The 18,235-nt window shown below is 38.3% G+C and overlaps 1 protein-coding gene across 6 annotated transcripts in view; it reads left to right on the top strand.

Annotated features, from left to right (window-relative positions):
- MYO16 (myosin XVI) overlaps nt 1-18,235 on the top strand; it is a 539,667-nt gene that overhangs the window by 446,043 nt on the left and 75,389 nt on the right. For 5 of the 6 annotated variants that reach the window (XM_075590716.1, XM_075590715.1, XM_075590717.1 and 2 more), the window contains 3 exons: nt 4,103-4,199; nt 12,594-12,840; nt 16,190-16,497. In XM_075590716.1, coding sequence (XP_075446831.1) covers nt 4,103-4,199; nt 12,594-12,840; nt 16,190-16,497 — 652 coding nt within the window. The remainder of the gene's footprint in view (nt 1-4,102; nt 4,200-12,593; nt 12,841-16,189; nt 16,498-18,235) is intronic. The other variant, XM_075590720.1, reaches the window with a different exon arrangement.

Genomic DNA, 18,235 nt, shown 5'->3' with positions numbered 1-18,235 from the left:
CAGGCTTAGTTACAAACTGTGTGTGTGTGTATATATATATATATATAAATACAACTTTCTTTTTTTTCATGTGATTTTGATTACATCAGGCAGGGGGGGCCCAAGAAATTTCATGGATAAAAAGGGGGTCTCGGCATAAAATGTTTGCTCACCCCTGAGCTAAAAAAAACTGATGGTTAGCAGTGCACCACTGTCTAGTACTAACATACCTCTAAGGGATATCTATTTTTCTGATTGTAACCTTGAAAGGCCTTTAAGCACAAAGTAATAATATGTACTGAGGGCTATGAGTCCAGGTAGATTAAATAAAACACAGGTTTTCTGACACACACAAGTAGAAACAAGGTGAAGCACAGTAAAAAATGCAGATGAAGAGTAAGTAATATAACAAAGAGAGCTGGTGACTTGCGTTAGTAATACTTCTAATCTTACATTATACAGGATAAAGACATACTTACTTAGTAGTGTTCTGCCATTAAGCATCATTGGTCCTGGAATACATTATAGCCTGTTCAAATAAATGGACTATAAGGTATCTTCCCCTGATGGAAGGTGTCTCATGGCAAAAGACTGCTTATTAGATACTGTATGCTTCTCTATCCAGAAGAGGGTAACGTGCTGTGTATAGGTATGAGCACTCAATGAGAAGTAGAGTTCAAAACAAAGTATTTTTTTTTTATTTATAAAAATGTTTTTACCAGGAAGTAATACATTGAGAGTTACCTCTCGTTTTCAAGTATGTCCTAGGCACAGAGTTATAAAAATACATGGTTACATTAAAAGACTGGAGGTTATACAGTCAATTCACAGGTATTTCATGAACAGATAAAGTTGAAAAATTGGGTACAATGGATAAAGGGGATGGTGAGTTTCAGATTAAAATAGAGCAGCTTTAACATCACTTTAACATCACCAAACATCAGCGAATGGCAGCAAACGGCTCACACCCTTTAGCTGTCCTTTGGCTGCGCCAAAGGCTGTCCGCCTTTGAGACAAAGCAGATGTATACTGGGGTTGTTGAGATTCAATGCAGCTGTGAACACAAAGTTCTTTGTCTTCTTTGCTCATTAACATTCCAGTGGGTGGGGTTGATGTTCCACAAAGTACAAGCAAATGTTAACCCTTAGCACGCTTGAGCTGTGCAGAGGGAAGCAGCTGTTGGGGAGACCCGTCAGGCTGTCTGCCTTTGGAGCAATTCAGATGTACACTGGACAAGTATACTGTGACAGTGGTGCTAACCATCAGCTGGTTTAGCTAGAGCTGTTGTTCTGAATAACAGAGGTTTTGTGGGTTCATACTTCTGATCCTGTTGGGTCTGACACCATACCCCATTCCTCATAAGGTGACTAAGACTTGTCAACCCAATAATACTTTGTGTGCTGTGGAAAACAAGCTGAATAATTTCCCACAGTTTGTACAGTTTTATTTATTTTAAAATATAGTATTTCAGTTCAGTATGTGCCTCGCATTCTGGCAGATGGAACAGTGAATATTTTTGTCCCTGTTCTGTTATACCGTAGCCATATTTGTGCATATCCATCATGTACAATAGCACCAAAATGAGTGCTCATATGTGTAGTAGCTCCCTCACCCTGGCTTCATGGTTTACAGTTTAAAGTTACTTGTGGAGCACAACTGAGATACCTGTGAGATATGTTAATTGCTAGATTAGCTACATGTGTTAGCAGTGAGCAGCTCAAAAGTAGGATGTGACAGTTATGCTGTGGCCTACAAAAACAGTGTTTGGGGGTTCTAATCCTGTTGGGTCGGACACCATTCTAGTTATTAGGTTGGTGCCTTAAGCTTATCAACTCTATATAATTGGCATGAAAATCCTTTTAGGAAGTGTCGGACAGGACTCATTTAAATATACTTTGAATAGCTATTAGTATATCTCCCAGCCAGGTACCTCAGGTGTGCTCCTTTTTCAGCACAAGCATCTCTCTAACCTTTTTTGTTGGGATGTTTGAGGAGATATATATACACAACTGGAAACACTTATTAAATTTGAGTCTCTCTCTCCCTTTATTTCAAGTAGAGAATAGTTCAATTAACGATATACTGTATCTAAGCCATACTCGATAAACACATTTAAAATTTCATATTTAGAGATGGCTGCATGTTTTTAAATTCGATTGGTAGGGTTTTATTCTGCGTCCTCATGAAAATTCTCAAATATATATATATATTTTCTTTTTTTTTATATTCTCCAATTTGTGAATATTCTTTACATTTCTTTTCAATCTTTTGGATATTCTCCAATTTTCACATTAATTTGGGGTCCTTTTGCCAAGTTTCGCTTTTTTCTGTTTTTCTTTTTCCACATTTTTTAATGTCCTTGAATTTGCCAAATACATATTGTTGTTTTTTGTTGCAAACATTCAAATTTAAAAATACCAGTGGCTTCTTTTTTTGAACTTTGTAAATCTTTATTTTATTTGAACGTATATATCCATGAAACTAACGTAACTAAAAATACTATGATTCTTAGTAATTAGGAAAGTGCTGTTCTCCATTAAATTTATTTTAGCCATCCTTTCATCAACTTATCCTGTGTATTACATGTGGCACCAAATTGAAGCTATCAGCTTACATGTTTGTGAAATCAAGCTTTATTCAATGCTGTGCAAAGAAATATCATTATTCCAGCACAGACTGTTTATACCTGTTGGGCTTCCCAGCGGTAGGAGGAGGTGCAAGTTAAAGGCATGCATAGCAGGTGACTTTTTTATGCAGTTCTCTGCTTTTGTTTACATGTCCCTGGCATCCTCCTTAAACTGAGAAAAATATATCTTTGTTATACAGTTCATTATACCAATACATGTTTCTCAAATAATATCCAATGTAGCGTTATTTGTTGAAGGTAGGTAATATGCCTTCTTTATCTTCAGTTCTTGAAACCTGGTCTGAAGCTTCTCATGCTTACACATTTTTAAAACAATGAATCCACTCAACCATGGCAGGTGGTAGATAACATGCATTTGATTCTGAACAGGGCATTTATATTGATATATACTGCATGTTCTAACCACAATATTCTACATACGTTCTGCAACCTGGTAATAGTCTATGCACCCAAAACAGTCACGGTATGTGTTATTTTTCAGCTTAAAGCAGTTGCAATAAAACATCTCTTCCAATTGGCAATAAAGCAAAAAGACATAAACAATACAAAAATCGAAAACGTTAACTTACCTGTTTCATCATTGAACACATTTCGTCTGAGAAGCACAATTCTGCCTAATTTACAGATTTGCTTACAAATTATAAGATTTTTTTTGCTGGATCCTGTAATTATACCTATGTTATGGGATGTGCACGGTCAATGTGAACTTCATGTTTTGTAAAATTTGAGTTGTTACTAGAATAAAAATTCCAGTTGTTTGAGTATTACCTGCATGTTAAACTTAAGGAACAAAGATGTGAAATATTTGCAGTTATTTATATTTGTGGCAAATTTTGGACATTTGTTGCTGGTAAAAAGGCCATGAAAATAAAAAAACAAACTTCACCAAAAAAACACCAAGTGCAAACGTCCTACATAGAGACTAAGGCTACGTCCATAGAGGGGGGAGCCGTGCTAATGCTCCGCGAGGAGCCCCGTCATCCTCAATGAGGATGTCTTTAGAGGGGGCTTCCGCGAGCGTCCGCAGGCATTCTGAGGCGCTGGGATTTTCAGCCGACAGCAGAGCCTGTTTCTCAGCGCACTGTCGGCTGAAAACACCCAATCAGCACGAAGCAGCGTCATGACGTTGACGCAGTGACATTGACGTCGGCGCTTCGCGGGCTATTGGCCTAGCGACGTCACTGCCCCTTCTCCCCCTTCCCCAGCCCCCGATCGCGCGCGCTGGCTCGCCTGCCAGTCCATGGAATCGCTCCTGACGGAGCAGGCAAGCCTCAGCATCAGTGCTGCTCAGCATGGCTCCCCCCTCTATGGACGTAGCCTAAACTTTCAACCCAACATTTGAGGATATTTCGATTCTTTTTTGTGTAAGTTTACTAATTGTTGCATATAGTTGCATAGCAAAACTAAAACACTGTATTTTCTGTCTTGCAAATTATCAAATAGCATCCTAACAAACTTGAACTGTTTATATTTCAGATGGGAGTTCGAAAAGTGTTTCTGAAATACTGGCATGCTGACCAACTCAACGATATGTGCCTTCAGCTGCAGAAGAAAATTATAATCTGCCAGAAAGGTAATAAGTGCATTTATAATCTGCCAGAAAGGTAATAAGTGCATATTTTAAAGATTTAATTGTTGTATTGTAAATGTTAGTGTTATTCAATTTTTGTATTTTTTTTAAATATTCAAGCTGCAAAGCTAGGGCAAAAAAAAGCACACGATTTATTAAGGAAAGATATTCCCTTTGAAGGCAATTGGGTTCTCTTGTTTATACAGGGTTTTTGCACCAGTTTTTGACCTGGGTTTAGATACAGGATACTTTGCTAATTCACCCTCTTTAGCTGAATGTTTATCGACTATCCTGAGTTGTCTCCATAGTCTCAGCACTTTGGCAGTTTTATACCTCCTTCACCTAAATATGTCTGAGAAAGAGTACAGTGTACTTACTGATTGTTATAAGTAGGAGATTGTTGTGTATATTTATTTTATTTATTTATTTATAAAATATTTTACCAGGAAGTAATATATTGAGAGTTACCTCTCGTTTTCAAGTATGTCCTGGGCACAGAGTTAAGACAAATAATACATGGTTACAAATACAGTTACATAAATTTATAGTCCTACCATAATTATATTTCTACGAACTTTGTATAAACTGCTATGCTATCAAGATTTACATGTTGTTAGGATTATATTCAGCTCAGTAATTGCTGTAAGTATTGCACCAACATCCCTCCTAATAGCTTTTGTCCAATAAAATGCATTGTTACAGTCTTCTAATGTAATTCAGACCTACAGTAAGAGGAATGTTATTAAACAGTAAAATAAAACGCTGACTCTCCCTTATTAAACATGCCATGCTAAACAATGAGATTCAAAAATGTAAACAACCCGTATTAATATTAAAGGTATTCTAAGTAGTACTTACAGTACAGTATGTGAAAGAATTACCATATATTTAAGGAGTGGCAATGTGTTCAGTGGCTAATGGCGTTCATGACAACAATTTCCATTCCCTAGGTCTTGCTAAGATTATGTATATAGGGTTAAAGAGCATCATGATTATATTCATATCAATCATTTTTATGCTTTTGGGGTCACCCGGTCATAGATTCACAATGCATTGAACGCCTATTTGGCCAGTAGAGATTAGTCGGGTCACAATAATAAAATAATAACAACCCAAACATTTGCCTCATTGGTAGCCAAACTGCTTTTATACTGTACATTATGTCTTATTTTTAACATATACATTACTATTTATAAGAAAGGCATTGTTTTCACAGGTACATTACTTTTAATTATACAATATGACAAGTTTTTGTTTTAGTGCAGAATACAAGGTTGTCTAAACCTAACTCAGATGTATAAGGTTCTGCAAATGGGAATTACCTTATTGTTTTAGCTCATGAACAATGGAGCCAAACATTTCATACCACATTATTTTATATTTTGTTTTTACTTTATTCAACAAAGCACTATATTGGATGGTAGTTTCTATGTCAGCTATTTCATACAAGGGTAACTATAATTTGAGGACATCATGGACAGTAGATATAATGTTATTAAGCTTTTTTTTGTAGCAAACCGTTCAGAAAAAGGCAAAGTTTATAGCTGGATTACAGGGTATAATGACATGTTTTCACCTCGTGTCATCTGAGTGCAAAGTTGTAATGTTCATCATTTCTAATTTACTTTGCAAAATTACATTTCAAAGTTGTCCCCAGCCTAAGTGGGGACAACTCTCTATGCAACCAACTCGCTGTGGACCATTTCTCCGCAGCCAACTCACCCCCCAGCCGCCTCTCTGGAAATAACTCGCCGTCAGCCATCTCTCTGCAGCTAACTCACCGTCGGCTATCTGTCGACAGCCAACTTGCGGTTGGCCGTCTTGCCTCTAGGGTAAGTTATTAAGGTGTTTACTTTAGATGTTTAAGGGTAAGGGGTTAAGCTTTTTAACGTAAGGGGTAAGGTTCGGGGCTTAGGGTAAGGAGTTAAGGTTAGGAGTTTTAGGGTAAGGGTTCCTATTATGGACTTTAGGGTAAAGGGTTAAGGCTTGGGGTTTAGGATAAGGGGTTAAGGTTTTTAGGATGAGATTAGCATTAAGGGTTAAGGTTAGGGTTTTAGGGTAAGAACTTAACGAGTTAGTGTAAGGGATCATCATTAGGGGTTTTTAGGGAAGGGGTAAGGTTAGGCGGTTAACATCGCGGTGGACGGGCGGCGGTGAGCTGCTGTAGGCGGCTGTGAGTTGGCTGTGGAGGAGTGGCTACTGCAAGTTGGATCTGACAAGTCGTCCTAGCCCGCTTGAGAGTGGCTGTTTTACCTGGATTTAACTGTCCATCCTATCATTCATCTTCTTAAATGTTCTGACTGTGAAGGGACACAGTCTCCAGAATGAGTGTCATTTATGTACTTAATGAATATTGTACTTATTTATATTTTCTTCTTGTATAATTGTATTTAATGTTACAAATAATGTATATTAATTAGAATGTTATTTATTTTTGTAAAATACGTAATTTATGTTAAATTAACTGATTAAATATCAGTATAATATATAACAGGAGATGCTACATACTGTAAATCCAGGAGAATAGAAACATACAATTTGATGGCAGATAAGAACCACTTGGCCCACCGGTTTCTGCCCATTTTCGTCTTTGCTGATAAACCTGAGAACATAGTTGCTTTCTTTCATACTTAAAATGTGTCTATTCCAAGTATATTTGAATCCCCTTATTGTATTAGCCCCTACCACCTCGCTTGGCAGGCTATTCTACGAATCAACCCCGCTTTCCTTGAAGAAGTCCTTCCTCCCATTTCCACTTAGCCTTAGCACTTATCTTTCTCTGAAACATGTGTCCCACTTTTACTTTAGTGATACCTCTTATCAGGCCCCCTTCCCATTTTCTGGAATTTTTGGTATGTCGGTTAGACTTATCGACACTTTCCTCTCTCTCCCCTCTCTCTGTCTCATCCCTCTCTCACTCCCCCCCATCCCTCTCTCTTTATCTCTCTCTCACCCACCTCTCCTCTCCCACCTCTCTCTCTCCCCCATTCCTCTCTCAATCTCTCTCTCCTCCTCCCCCCAGCCCTCTTCCGCCCCCCCCCCCCCCATCCCCACCAGTTTCGGCTGCTAATATCTCTCGCTATACAACCTAACATCCGTCTGGTTTTCTACATTGCTTTGTTACGTTGTTCGCCTACTTTCCCTCTATACTAGTTGACATTATAGCGCAATTAATCTTTATTTTGAGACGCAGGTGCATTAATGTGTACATTAAATTGTAGTTGCTACACTCTTGACCATTCTTCTAATCTACCTATAGTAGATTAAATTATTACTGTAAATGATTAATCATTTTGTGTACCCCTTCTGAGTGTCAAGCCTGATGCAGATCGTCGTTATCTCCAAAAAGGTATACTTTTCCCTCCAGACCATTTATAAAAGTTAAATGATCCCTTTTCAACACTCCTAACACATTTATCAGCACTGTCTACACTGGGACTTGCGTGACCCTTACGACATTGATAAACTTGCATCTTGATGCAGCTGATGAGACTTAATTTTTGCCAGGAAGCGCCAAGGAGCAAATATACTGTAACGTCAAATGCAGAAAGCAGTCTAAGTTATAAGGACAAACTAAACATTAATAGGAGAGATCAACCCTCCTCCTGGTCCTTCACTTGTAAATGCATGTTGGGGATTGTATCAGCTGCTTACAGTAATTATGTTCAGCCCAATCTAGCCTTCAAGGTTACTGCCCCCCCCTCCCCGCCCCCCATTCTGATTGAGGGCTAGGAGGATACAGGGGCATAAATGGTACACCAGAGCAGTAGGAAAATTATTACTACTTACTTCCAGATCCACAGAGGTACATTATTGACATAACCTAAGTTAACGCTTAGTTAAGTATTTGAAATACTAACACAGTTGTATAAAGGTGTATTTGGGAAGGTATATAAGCAACTTGGGTCTCCAGTAAAATTGGACTCTCTCTCTCTCTCTCTCTCTCTCTCTCTCTCTCTCTCTCTCTCTCTCTCTCTCTCTCTCTCTCTCTGTCTCTCTCTCATAAAAAAAAACACATGTATTGCTTGAAATATTTGATTACCTCTGATTGGTAGGGACAATGGTACCCTCTCTTTTTTAATGGTATCCCCATATTTGTAGGAACAACACTCTACTTAGATATAATCTTGGTAGTCACTCTTTGTATGATGGTCAAAGAGGCTCTGTGTAATTTCAAAAATATAGTTTCTGGATGAGTCATTACCTGTACAGTAGTTACCTAAGTAAATAGCAGGGCGGTTGATGCCAATTTTCTACCACCATACCGTTCCCTTGTAAAAACATTAAATAAGCCAAAAAGAATTCAACGAACTGTTTATTTTTCTAGTAGTAGACCAAATTACAGTGTATATGGAATGTGACGTAGCTCACCCAAACAAGACTTCAATGGCCATATTACATGCAGCACTGTAAAAATGAGGGTTATTTTTTTTTTTATAGAACACACAGATCAATGATTACAGAGGATCACAAAAAGCCCCCAATAATTGCACTCTAAATAGGTGACACTAACAATAATATTGTCAGCTCAATGAAAGCCAAAATAGCCTAATCCCTAAATGGGGTCAACCGCTAAGGTCACACTAGAGTACATGAAAATGATAAAGTTTTATTTAACCAATAATAATAAAAACCCGACGAAAAACCATAAAAATGTATAGATAAAATCCCCATGCGTTGGATGAAGGCAAGCAAGGTAAGTAGTGTGTTATAATGCTTAAATAGCACAAACAACAATAGTGCTGTAATCAGGTGTACAGTCACATACTGTATAAGCTGTGCACAAGGCTGTGCAAACAAGAGAACAACATGCAGAGCCTTCGGCAGAAAGGCAATGCTTATGGCCACCAGCAGGATCAAAACAGGTCATACAATAAGGTGAGTATACAACCTGTAAGCATACAATGTATGTATGCATGTGAACAGCTGCAGCCCCGGAGAGTTACCGGAGCAGACCTTGCCTCCAGACAGCACCACGTGATCGTCAACGTGCTGACGTCACGCTACCCCGACATACGTTTCGCGCGTCACAGCGCGCTTTCTCAAGGGGGAGAATTAAAACGGAATGATCAGTGTGGCCTAATATACCCTCCCCAATCAAGGAGAGGACTGATTGCTCATCATAGTGGTATAGAGCAATAGCGAAGTCCATTCCGAACCGAACCTAGGTGTTCCAGGATGCGTACCTTGAAGGCTCTGTGGGTTTCCCCAACATATTGTTTTCCACAAGAACATTGAATCAAATACACTACCCCTGTAATAGGAAAACCAAATAAGTAATTGAAATGGCATGTTATAAATTACCCCACATAGAAGAATACTGAAAGAGATAGTAAATGTGCAGAATGATATCCACAATAAAGCACACACAGGGGCTGCCAGGCACAATAAGCGACAAAACCGAGGAGACGCAAAATGAATATGGGGTAGTATGAAGGTGTAGGGGTGAACTATTCTGACGGATCCGCCTATAGAGTCAAAACGGAACCTACTAAGCTGATGGTAAATAGCAAGGTCCTATATACCGGGATCCCTCAAGCCACAATCAGAGAAAGGAAGAAAAAATGAAACCTTCATTAAGTCCATGAGGTGTAAGTGTGTTTAACGTATTGATCCACCTACATTCGTATTGTCGCAATTTTGTATCCCAGTTGCCCTTGCGTGGGCCCCAGGGTATATGCGCAATGCCCATAAAGCGTAAATTCGAGGCGTCTCCCTGATGTATGTCATTTATGTGCCTGGCAACCGGCGTATCAAGTCCATTCCGAACCGAACCTAGGTGTTCCAGGATGTGTACCTTGAAGGCTCTGTGGGTTTCCCCAACATATTGTTTTCCACAATATGTTTTCTTACGCTGTAAGGCCTGTCCATCAATTAAAGTCAGTAAAACGTTTACTGACTCAAAATCACAAACTATCTACACTACCAAGATTTTATCAACTGTCTTACTACAGGGGTAGTTTATTTGATTCAATGTTCTTTTGGAAAACAATATGTTGGGGAAACCCACAGAGCCTTCAAGGTACTATTGCTCTATACCACTATGATGAGCAATCAGTTCGCTCCTCCTTGATTGGGGAGGGTATATTAGGCCACACTGATCATTCCGTTTTACTCCTACCCCTTGAGAAAGCGCGCTGTGATGCGCGAAACGTACGTCGGGAAGCGTGACGTCAGCACGTTGACGATCACGCGGTGCTGTCTGGAGGCAAGGTCTGCTCCGGTTACTCTCCTGGGCTGCAGCTGTTCACATGCATACATACATTGTATGCTTACAGGTTGTATACTCACCATATTGTATGACCTGTTTTGATCCTGCTGGTGGCCATAAGCATTGCCTTTCTGCCGAAGGCTCTGCATGTTGTTCTCTTGTTTGCACAGCCTTGTGCACAGCTTATATGTGACTGTACACCTGATTACAGCACTATAGTTGTTTGTGCTATTTAAGCATTATAACACACTACTTACCTTGCTTGCCTTCATCCAACACATGGGGATTTTATCTATGCATTTTTATGGTTTTTCGTCGGGTTTTAATTAATTATTGGTTTAATAAAACTTTATTATTTTCATGTACTCTAGTGTGACCTTAGCGGTTGACCCCATTTAGGGGTTAGGCTATTTTGGATTTCATTGAGCTGACACTATTATTGTTAGTGTCACCTATTTAGAGTGCAATTATTGGGGGCTTTTTGTGATCCTCTGTGATCATTGATCTGTGTGTTCTATGCTATTTTTCCCCCATGCACCAGGTAGCTCTTTTTGTTGTCGTTTGTATGGCGAGCGACGTGTTCATATGTGTGTTTTATTGGGTATTTTTTTTTTGCATGTTAATTTGCATGTTAATGCAATTGGTGCAGTCACATGACCAAATAGCCACGTGGGACAAACATCCTCTATATACACAGTTGGTCCTGAAAAATATTTGGGCTTATGTACTGTATCAAAATCTCCTGGCTGCATAACTGAGGCAAGAAAAAACACCAGATTTATCAACAGAAACAAACTGAATTGCTTTCAAATGGGATTTTTTGTTGTAATACATCGAGTGCAATATTTTGCTTCACTTTTTGCCCCTCGCTTTTGCAGCCAGAAGAGATTAATACAAGGTGTATGGATTTCCAGATCGCATTAAAACTGACTCAAAAACCATTGTTTAAATATTTTCATGCAAAAATATGAAAATCACTTTCGCCACACAGATGGAGATGGAGTAAAAGCATATATTTTGAGAAGAAAACATCAGTCACTAAGATTTGTACAGTAATACAGTACATTGCTCTTTACTTATGTATATTCATAGCATAAACAAAATGTGGTGCTTACTGTAGGTTCAGGTCCTTTGAGTGACCTTAGCAGATCAGAACTGTCTCAGAATAATTTAAAGAAGTTTATCTTGTTTACGTATATGTTTTTAATTTAACAGATTATATTTTGAAAACAAATTACATAGTATGAAAAAAGGGGTACCTTTAAAGAAAAATACAGCAGTAACATTTTGATAAGACCCAGTCCTTCCTCAGGCCTAACAGTGTGTAACAATAGCCTCCACATAGTTGGTTGTAGCATTTGACACACCAATGTCGAAAAAGAAAATCATGCATAGAAAGTGCATGACAACTCCAACTTTTAAAAACACACTTTTAATAAATAGGTGGGACCTTATATATACACAAGTGTAAAGTTTGATGGAAGTATTTTTTTAGCAGGTTTCTGTACACTAAACCAATGAATAGGATATTTTAACATTATCAATACGCACAGGGTGTTATTTATTAACCTGCAATAGTGATGGTCGTGGCACTATTTGAAAGGAACTCTCCTTGACTTCAATAGGAATTTTCATGTGATAGTAGCCCGATCGGCACTACCACAATTTACTGACAAACCTATATATGATTAGTTTTGCTCTTGATGGTTGGTTCACTTTCTTAGCAAAATCTATTGTAACTAATGTATTTTATATACAGATGCAGCGGCCATTATTTTAAGAAATCATGGCGCGTTTTCGTGTGCGCTGCTGTACTCCACGCAGCATGAACGCGGCCAATCACCCTTGACACACGTGTTTATCGCGGTTGATTTGTTTGAATTTCATGAATTGTGTGCAATTAAATGCAATGAAATGCATTGAAATGAATGAATTGCAATGTGTACAGTACTGTGCTACTGTGTCAATTTCAGGTGTTTAAAAGCCACAACACTAAAATGCCATTTTATGCACTCGCCTCTTAAGGCGGTACGGTTGGAAGCAATCCCGCGCCATGACATGGGTATTCTGAGGTATAAACCGTGTGATTTGTTAAAATAATGGCCGCTGCATTTGAACATACAGTATTACAGTTTATTCTTGTCTCTTTCTTTTTCTTTTGATATTCATTTGTTTCTTTATGCTAGTTGTAAGGAGATTTCTTGCCCATCAACGTTTGCAGCAGAAGATGAACATTAAACAAAGTGAAGTTACCTGCATGAAAGACTTCTTTCAAACTGTAGAGAATATGGGACATCAAACTTACCATTCCTTGGTCATCCAGAACGCGTCTGATATTTCTCGGGAACAAGACAGACTTCGTAGTGAAACAGATACTACTTATAATACAGTGGGCTCAGAAACAACGTGTAGTCAAGTAGAGGCTTCTAAAAGGTAAATCAATCCATAAACTAGACACTACACACACACACAATCAATCTTCGGCAAAAAATGGGGAAAAAAACATCTGTTTAGGTCATTTTGTTCCCATATGTTTACAAAAATATTTGCGCAAATATTAATACAACTTTGCAATAATATACAATGATTTTTAGCAGTAACATCATTATTATCCTTATCCACTTCACCCACATTGTATTGTTATTTTTTTTCCCATGTGGTTGAATATTATGAAGTAAATTAGCTACCGTATCTGACAGACTCTCCAATACCTTTGTTGTATTATTAGTGGATTATTTTGTACTTATGTAAAGTCTCATTGGCATACTTGATAAAGCATGAAAGACGGCTTGTGTAGAGATGTAGAAAACATTATTGCAACCCATGGCACGGTCCTGTGGTTGAAATGTTGCAATAGTCCTGTCACTTTCTCACGCATGGCTGATTTAAAACAATGGCCTCTTCTTCCCCTGGCATGTTGGTTTTAATAACATTGGCTACATCTGAATGTAGAAACATTTGAATGTTACCTACTAAATTAAGGTTTACCTTGGCTTCTAGTACTGCTACCAACCACTTTCGCAAGACCATGTGTCCATACTTAAGAGCCTTTTCCTAGAGGCTGTGAAATCCTGGAGTGCTGGGACCATTGGGAAGATGAAACACCAAATTAGAAATTGCTATGTGTGTGAGTGAAAGGGAAGTATGCACTGTGGCATACACTTGTACTGTAGGTTGAACTCCTAGTCACCATTTATGTGTTAACTTATTTGCACCAAGTGATAAAAGATTACAAAATGAATCTGTCTCACATATGGATGGAAGTTGTAAGTGGATGGAAGTCAAAATAAGTAAAACAACTGTATTAATAGCAATTTCCGTGCTGGATTTGTTTTAGATAACTGCAATTATGTAACAATACTTAGCACTAAATTCAAATAAAAGGGAGGATCCAGTAAATGATTGATTCAGCTAATGTGAGTGTTTTTGCTTTAATTTTTTGTGTTTGCTGGCTCCTCCCTTTTTATTTTTACTTCTTGAGAATGTGATATTTTGGAGGGAGATACTTTAGGGCCTATGGGCCTCATGCAGAGAGCATCGTTATTTCAAAACTCGCCATTTTTTGTTCAATTTCCTTCAGAAAACGGCATAAAATGGCGAGTTGCGAAAAACGCGCCATTTTTTTATTTCTATGTTTAAAACTCGCCTCGCGGCTGGCGAGAACCTCCATCGCGCCATTTTTAAAACTCTCCGAATGCAGAGAGGTGCGAACGGCAAGTAGCGGCTGTTCGCGCCAAAAAAAGGCGCGATTCTCGCATTTTTGCCGCGCCACGAAAATATGGCAAGATGGCGCTCGCCGCCTATAGTAAAGGGGAAAAAAAAGGCGCGAATTTGTTTTTACACGTTTCTGAAGCGCGCATCTCGCCAATTTAAACTCGCCACACATATCCATGTTAAACATAGCAGAATTCGCACTTTTCTGCATATGGAGAATAAAACTCTCCAAAAAAGCTACTTTTTATGAAATTCGCCATTTTTAAAATTCTATGCTCTCTGCATGAGGCCCTATGTTTCTTTTGTTTGTTACTTGTTTTTTTGGATAGGCAGAGTGCTTCACTAGCACACATATATTTTTTAATATTTAGTAACACACAGGAATGCTGTGTAACCGTTGTGTAGTACAATTGTGCACAACCTTATTTTTTTAGCAATGACCCCTAAATTTAAATGTCTACCCCGAAAAAACATTAGAGGATAATCTCTGCAGGTGTCCCTGCTTCTGAATAGGAACCCTGCAGCATTAATCTTATGTCTGATACTAACTTGCACTACAGAAGCCGTCTCCATGTCTCTCTGGCTCCATCCAGACAGCCTGGATGACGTCATAGATGCTCGAATAGGGATATGCCCAATTATGGATATGCACATATTCGGGCATCTACGACATCACACATGCTATCTGAATGAGCCTTAGAGAGACTCGGAGAGAGATGAGTTTCTGTTGTTTCGATGGGAAGATTAATGTTGCAGGTTTCCCATTCAAAAGCAGAGACCCATTAGTCCTCTAATGTTTTGATGACCCCCAAAGGGGTAACGACCTATGGGTTGTGCACCACTGGTATAGTAAAAAAAACTGAAATGGTCCCATCTCCTTCCTACAGTATAAGTCACCACTTATTCAGTAAGGGAAGGACCTACCTGCTGCACAGGAAGTTTAAATACATAGTTGTATCACTCTTTCCTTCTAAAGATTGTAGATGTAACATTGTTCTAGCATGGGAGACAATGTACCTTTTCTACTAAGGTACAATACAGACATCCCCAAATGATGACCCACTATGCAAGAATCTCCTACTATAATATATAGTACTAAGCAATAGGCATTTAGATCTAGCTAACTGTTTGACTCCAGGACATAAGGCTTTCATTCAATCGTATAAGACAACTATATATTGAGACATCAAAGGCCTAAATCATCCTTGATATGACACTGTAATCAATTTAGATCTTATATTAAGATAAGATATACTTCATACAACTCATATGATGTGATCTCACTAGAGTTTAGATCATGCTAATTCATTATTTTTAGGTAAATACACAATATGCGTATTTCTGTCATGCTTCTGCACAAAGGTGAAAAGAACACTGAGTGACTGCAGCTAACTGGGCTACTCTGAAAATCATTAAAAGTTAGTAATACTTTTTGTTGGAATGTAAAACGAACTGCATCAAAATGCTGTATACAGTATATGCTCAGTGCCCCCGCAGCCACCAGGTCCGGGACACTTTGCCCGGCTCTCCCCCCCTGTTGGCGGCCCTGTATATGCTATTAAGACCACGTTAGTTCATTAGGCAACCCTCCTAACACTGTTCTAATGGAGGTCACATCAGATTGACTTTATACAGTGGCAGTGTTCAGACTCTCATACCTTTTCAGGTTGTTGGGTACGTGCAGGCTGAGCGTGAATAAGTAGATAGAAAAAGGGTGGGTGACACAAACTTCTGTCAAACATAAAAGGTGCTTTATTTAACATAAGGCTCCACAGGTATTGACATACATCTCACTTGACAGAAAACTTGTGGCAAAACATATTACTCTGAACTTCACCCACCTTCAGTGTAAGGAAATAATTAATTGAAAAAAAAGCAACATGCATTTCAGATTAGAAAGGAAACAACCTTGAACTTGGTTTGTTAGAAAATTATTGTACGCATCCACCAGGAAGAGCTGGGGCAATAGGCTTTAAAGGCCATTTACTGTACCAATATGTTTGTCTGCTTCATCTGGTTCATTGTTATTTTGTGTATAATGTTTCTTTGCTTATTGTCTGTTTTTCAGAATTCAAGAAAGAGGTGTGAAGGTCTCTGAATACAGCTATGTGGGCTGCAGTATGCCTAATCTTTTTCATTCTGGTTCTGTCCCTGTTCCCATGAATGTTGGAAATGTGGTACATTCTGTGGAGTCATCATCTATCAAATCTCTTTCCTTGCACTCTGTGTTAAGCATAGACGATAGTAGTAATCTCCAATCGCCTCGGAAACAGCCTCCTCCAAAACCAAAAAGAAACCCTACCACAAGATTAAGTGCTTCATATGAAGTAGTTAGTGCTTGCCTTTTAGCAGCTTCTAAGGACATGGATAATGAAGGTTAGATGCATTAACAGCAGAATTTCTGCATAATACTATTTGTATTTCATCACTTTATTCCTTTAGTTGTGAAAAGACCTGCTCTACATACTGTCGCATACTGAAGGGAAAGCATACCCCCTCAGTACTAAACTTGAACTCAATTTAAATATTACAAAGCCATCATCTGCTATATTCATTGAGGAAAATGTGATTCCTTTGTGTTTTTCCAAATTTTGAGTAATGTATAGCATTAATTCTCATGGAATTTGTTTTCTAACAAGCTGGGTCAGTTTCTGGCACCTTATTTACTTCAACACTTGCAAAACATTTTCTCCAGATTAGAGATGTGCCAACATTTCGCCCAAGTTTGTGAACCAATGCAAAAGTAGCCTTTTTTCGACAATGGAAAATGTGCTGTTTTAAAAGTTCACAGACTGTTCACCCAGTGAAAGACTCAATAACATAGCCTGAAATATGTTTTTTTTTTTGTTTTTTTTTGATAATAGAGAAATTCCTATTTCAGGAACTGGATATTGTTTTAAATTCACCAATTCTGCTAGAATTCAGACAAGTTTGAGACAATTTCACTAGAATTTAGACACATTCCAGGAACGTTTTTAGACCTTTTTGGCCAAATAATTTCAAGGAAAATTTTCTAAGATTTTAAAACTCCTTCAAAAGTTTTACCGAAAAGTTGTCGAAAAGAATCTTATTAAGTTTTCACATCTCTGCTCCAGATCAGCTCCCTCAAACAGCTACTGACACTTTAAAATAAAGTAAACAATTGATGTTTCTACCAGTTCTCTCTTTTGTTTGTATTCTTTGGTGTATCTGACCTGGCCCTATTGCATTTTTCCATTTCAGTTCACAGGAAATAAGTGATTATCGGTTGTGTCTGATTTTTCATTTCTAGTGCTCAATTTATCCTTATAACTATCACCCAGCCTTCCTTTTCTTTAGTTATAATATCCTTCTTTCTGTGTATCCTGCTTGTGAACATACAGTACTGTAAAAAGCTTTGTTAGACTTTCTTTGCTGAGATTTTATACTGTTTGTATCTTTGTCATAGGTGCCATTCTTTCCAGCATGGTGTGTACTGTACATTACAGAATAACAATACCTCCATTTTATTTATAAACTAAGGGGATGTGGGTCAAATCCCTAGTGAAAATGTAAGCATAGCATAGCCACGTCAAGCTCAGGTTGCACATCAAGCAATACAATGGTAATTCAAAATTGTTATGGAAGATTTACTTAATGGTCAAGAAAAAAGCAGTTTATAAAAAAAGAAAATAGTAAAAGAAATGTTGGGAAGAAATGATACCTTCATTGCTGTGGTGATAAAAGATTCAAGATTTCAGGGTACTTGTAGTTCCTACTTGAACAGTAGATGTGTAAAGATTTGTTTTTCTATTTTTACAGTAGAGGTGTAAAGACACAATAGAGAAAATGTGATACATACTTAAAAGTAGTACAGTATTTGCATTTGTTACTCTGCTTAGTGTGTGTGTGTGTGTGTGTGTGTGTGTGTGTGTGTGTGTGTGTGTGTGTGTGTGTGTGTGTGTGTGTGTGTGTGTGTGTGTGTGTGTGTGTGTGTGTGTGTGTGTGTACATATATATGTGTTAAATGGTTTTTAAGAAAAAGGTAGCACTGTGTGCTCATTTGCATGTCATTTCCCAGAATCCCTTGCTGCAGTGGAAGCGCTGTGTACTGGGTGATAATGGTGAAAGGCAGGGTCGCAGACCTGTCTAAGATA

This window comes from Ascaphus truei, chromosome 3, assembly GCF_040206685.1.
Source record: "Ascaphus truei isolate aAscTru1 chromosome 3, aAscTru1.hap1, whole genome shotgun sequence".
Classification (NCBI taxonomy): domain Eukaryota; kingdom Metazoa; phylum Chordata; class Amphibia; order Anura; family Ascaphidae; genus Ascaphus; species Ascaphus truei.
The sequence above is the reverse complement of the archived record's forward strand: the minus strand, read 5'-3'. Positions and strand labels throughout refer to the sequence as shown.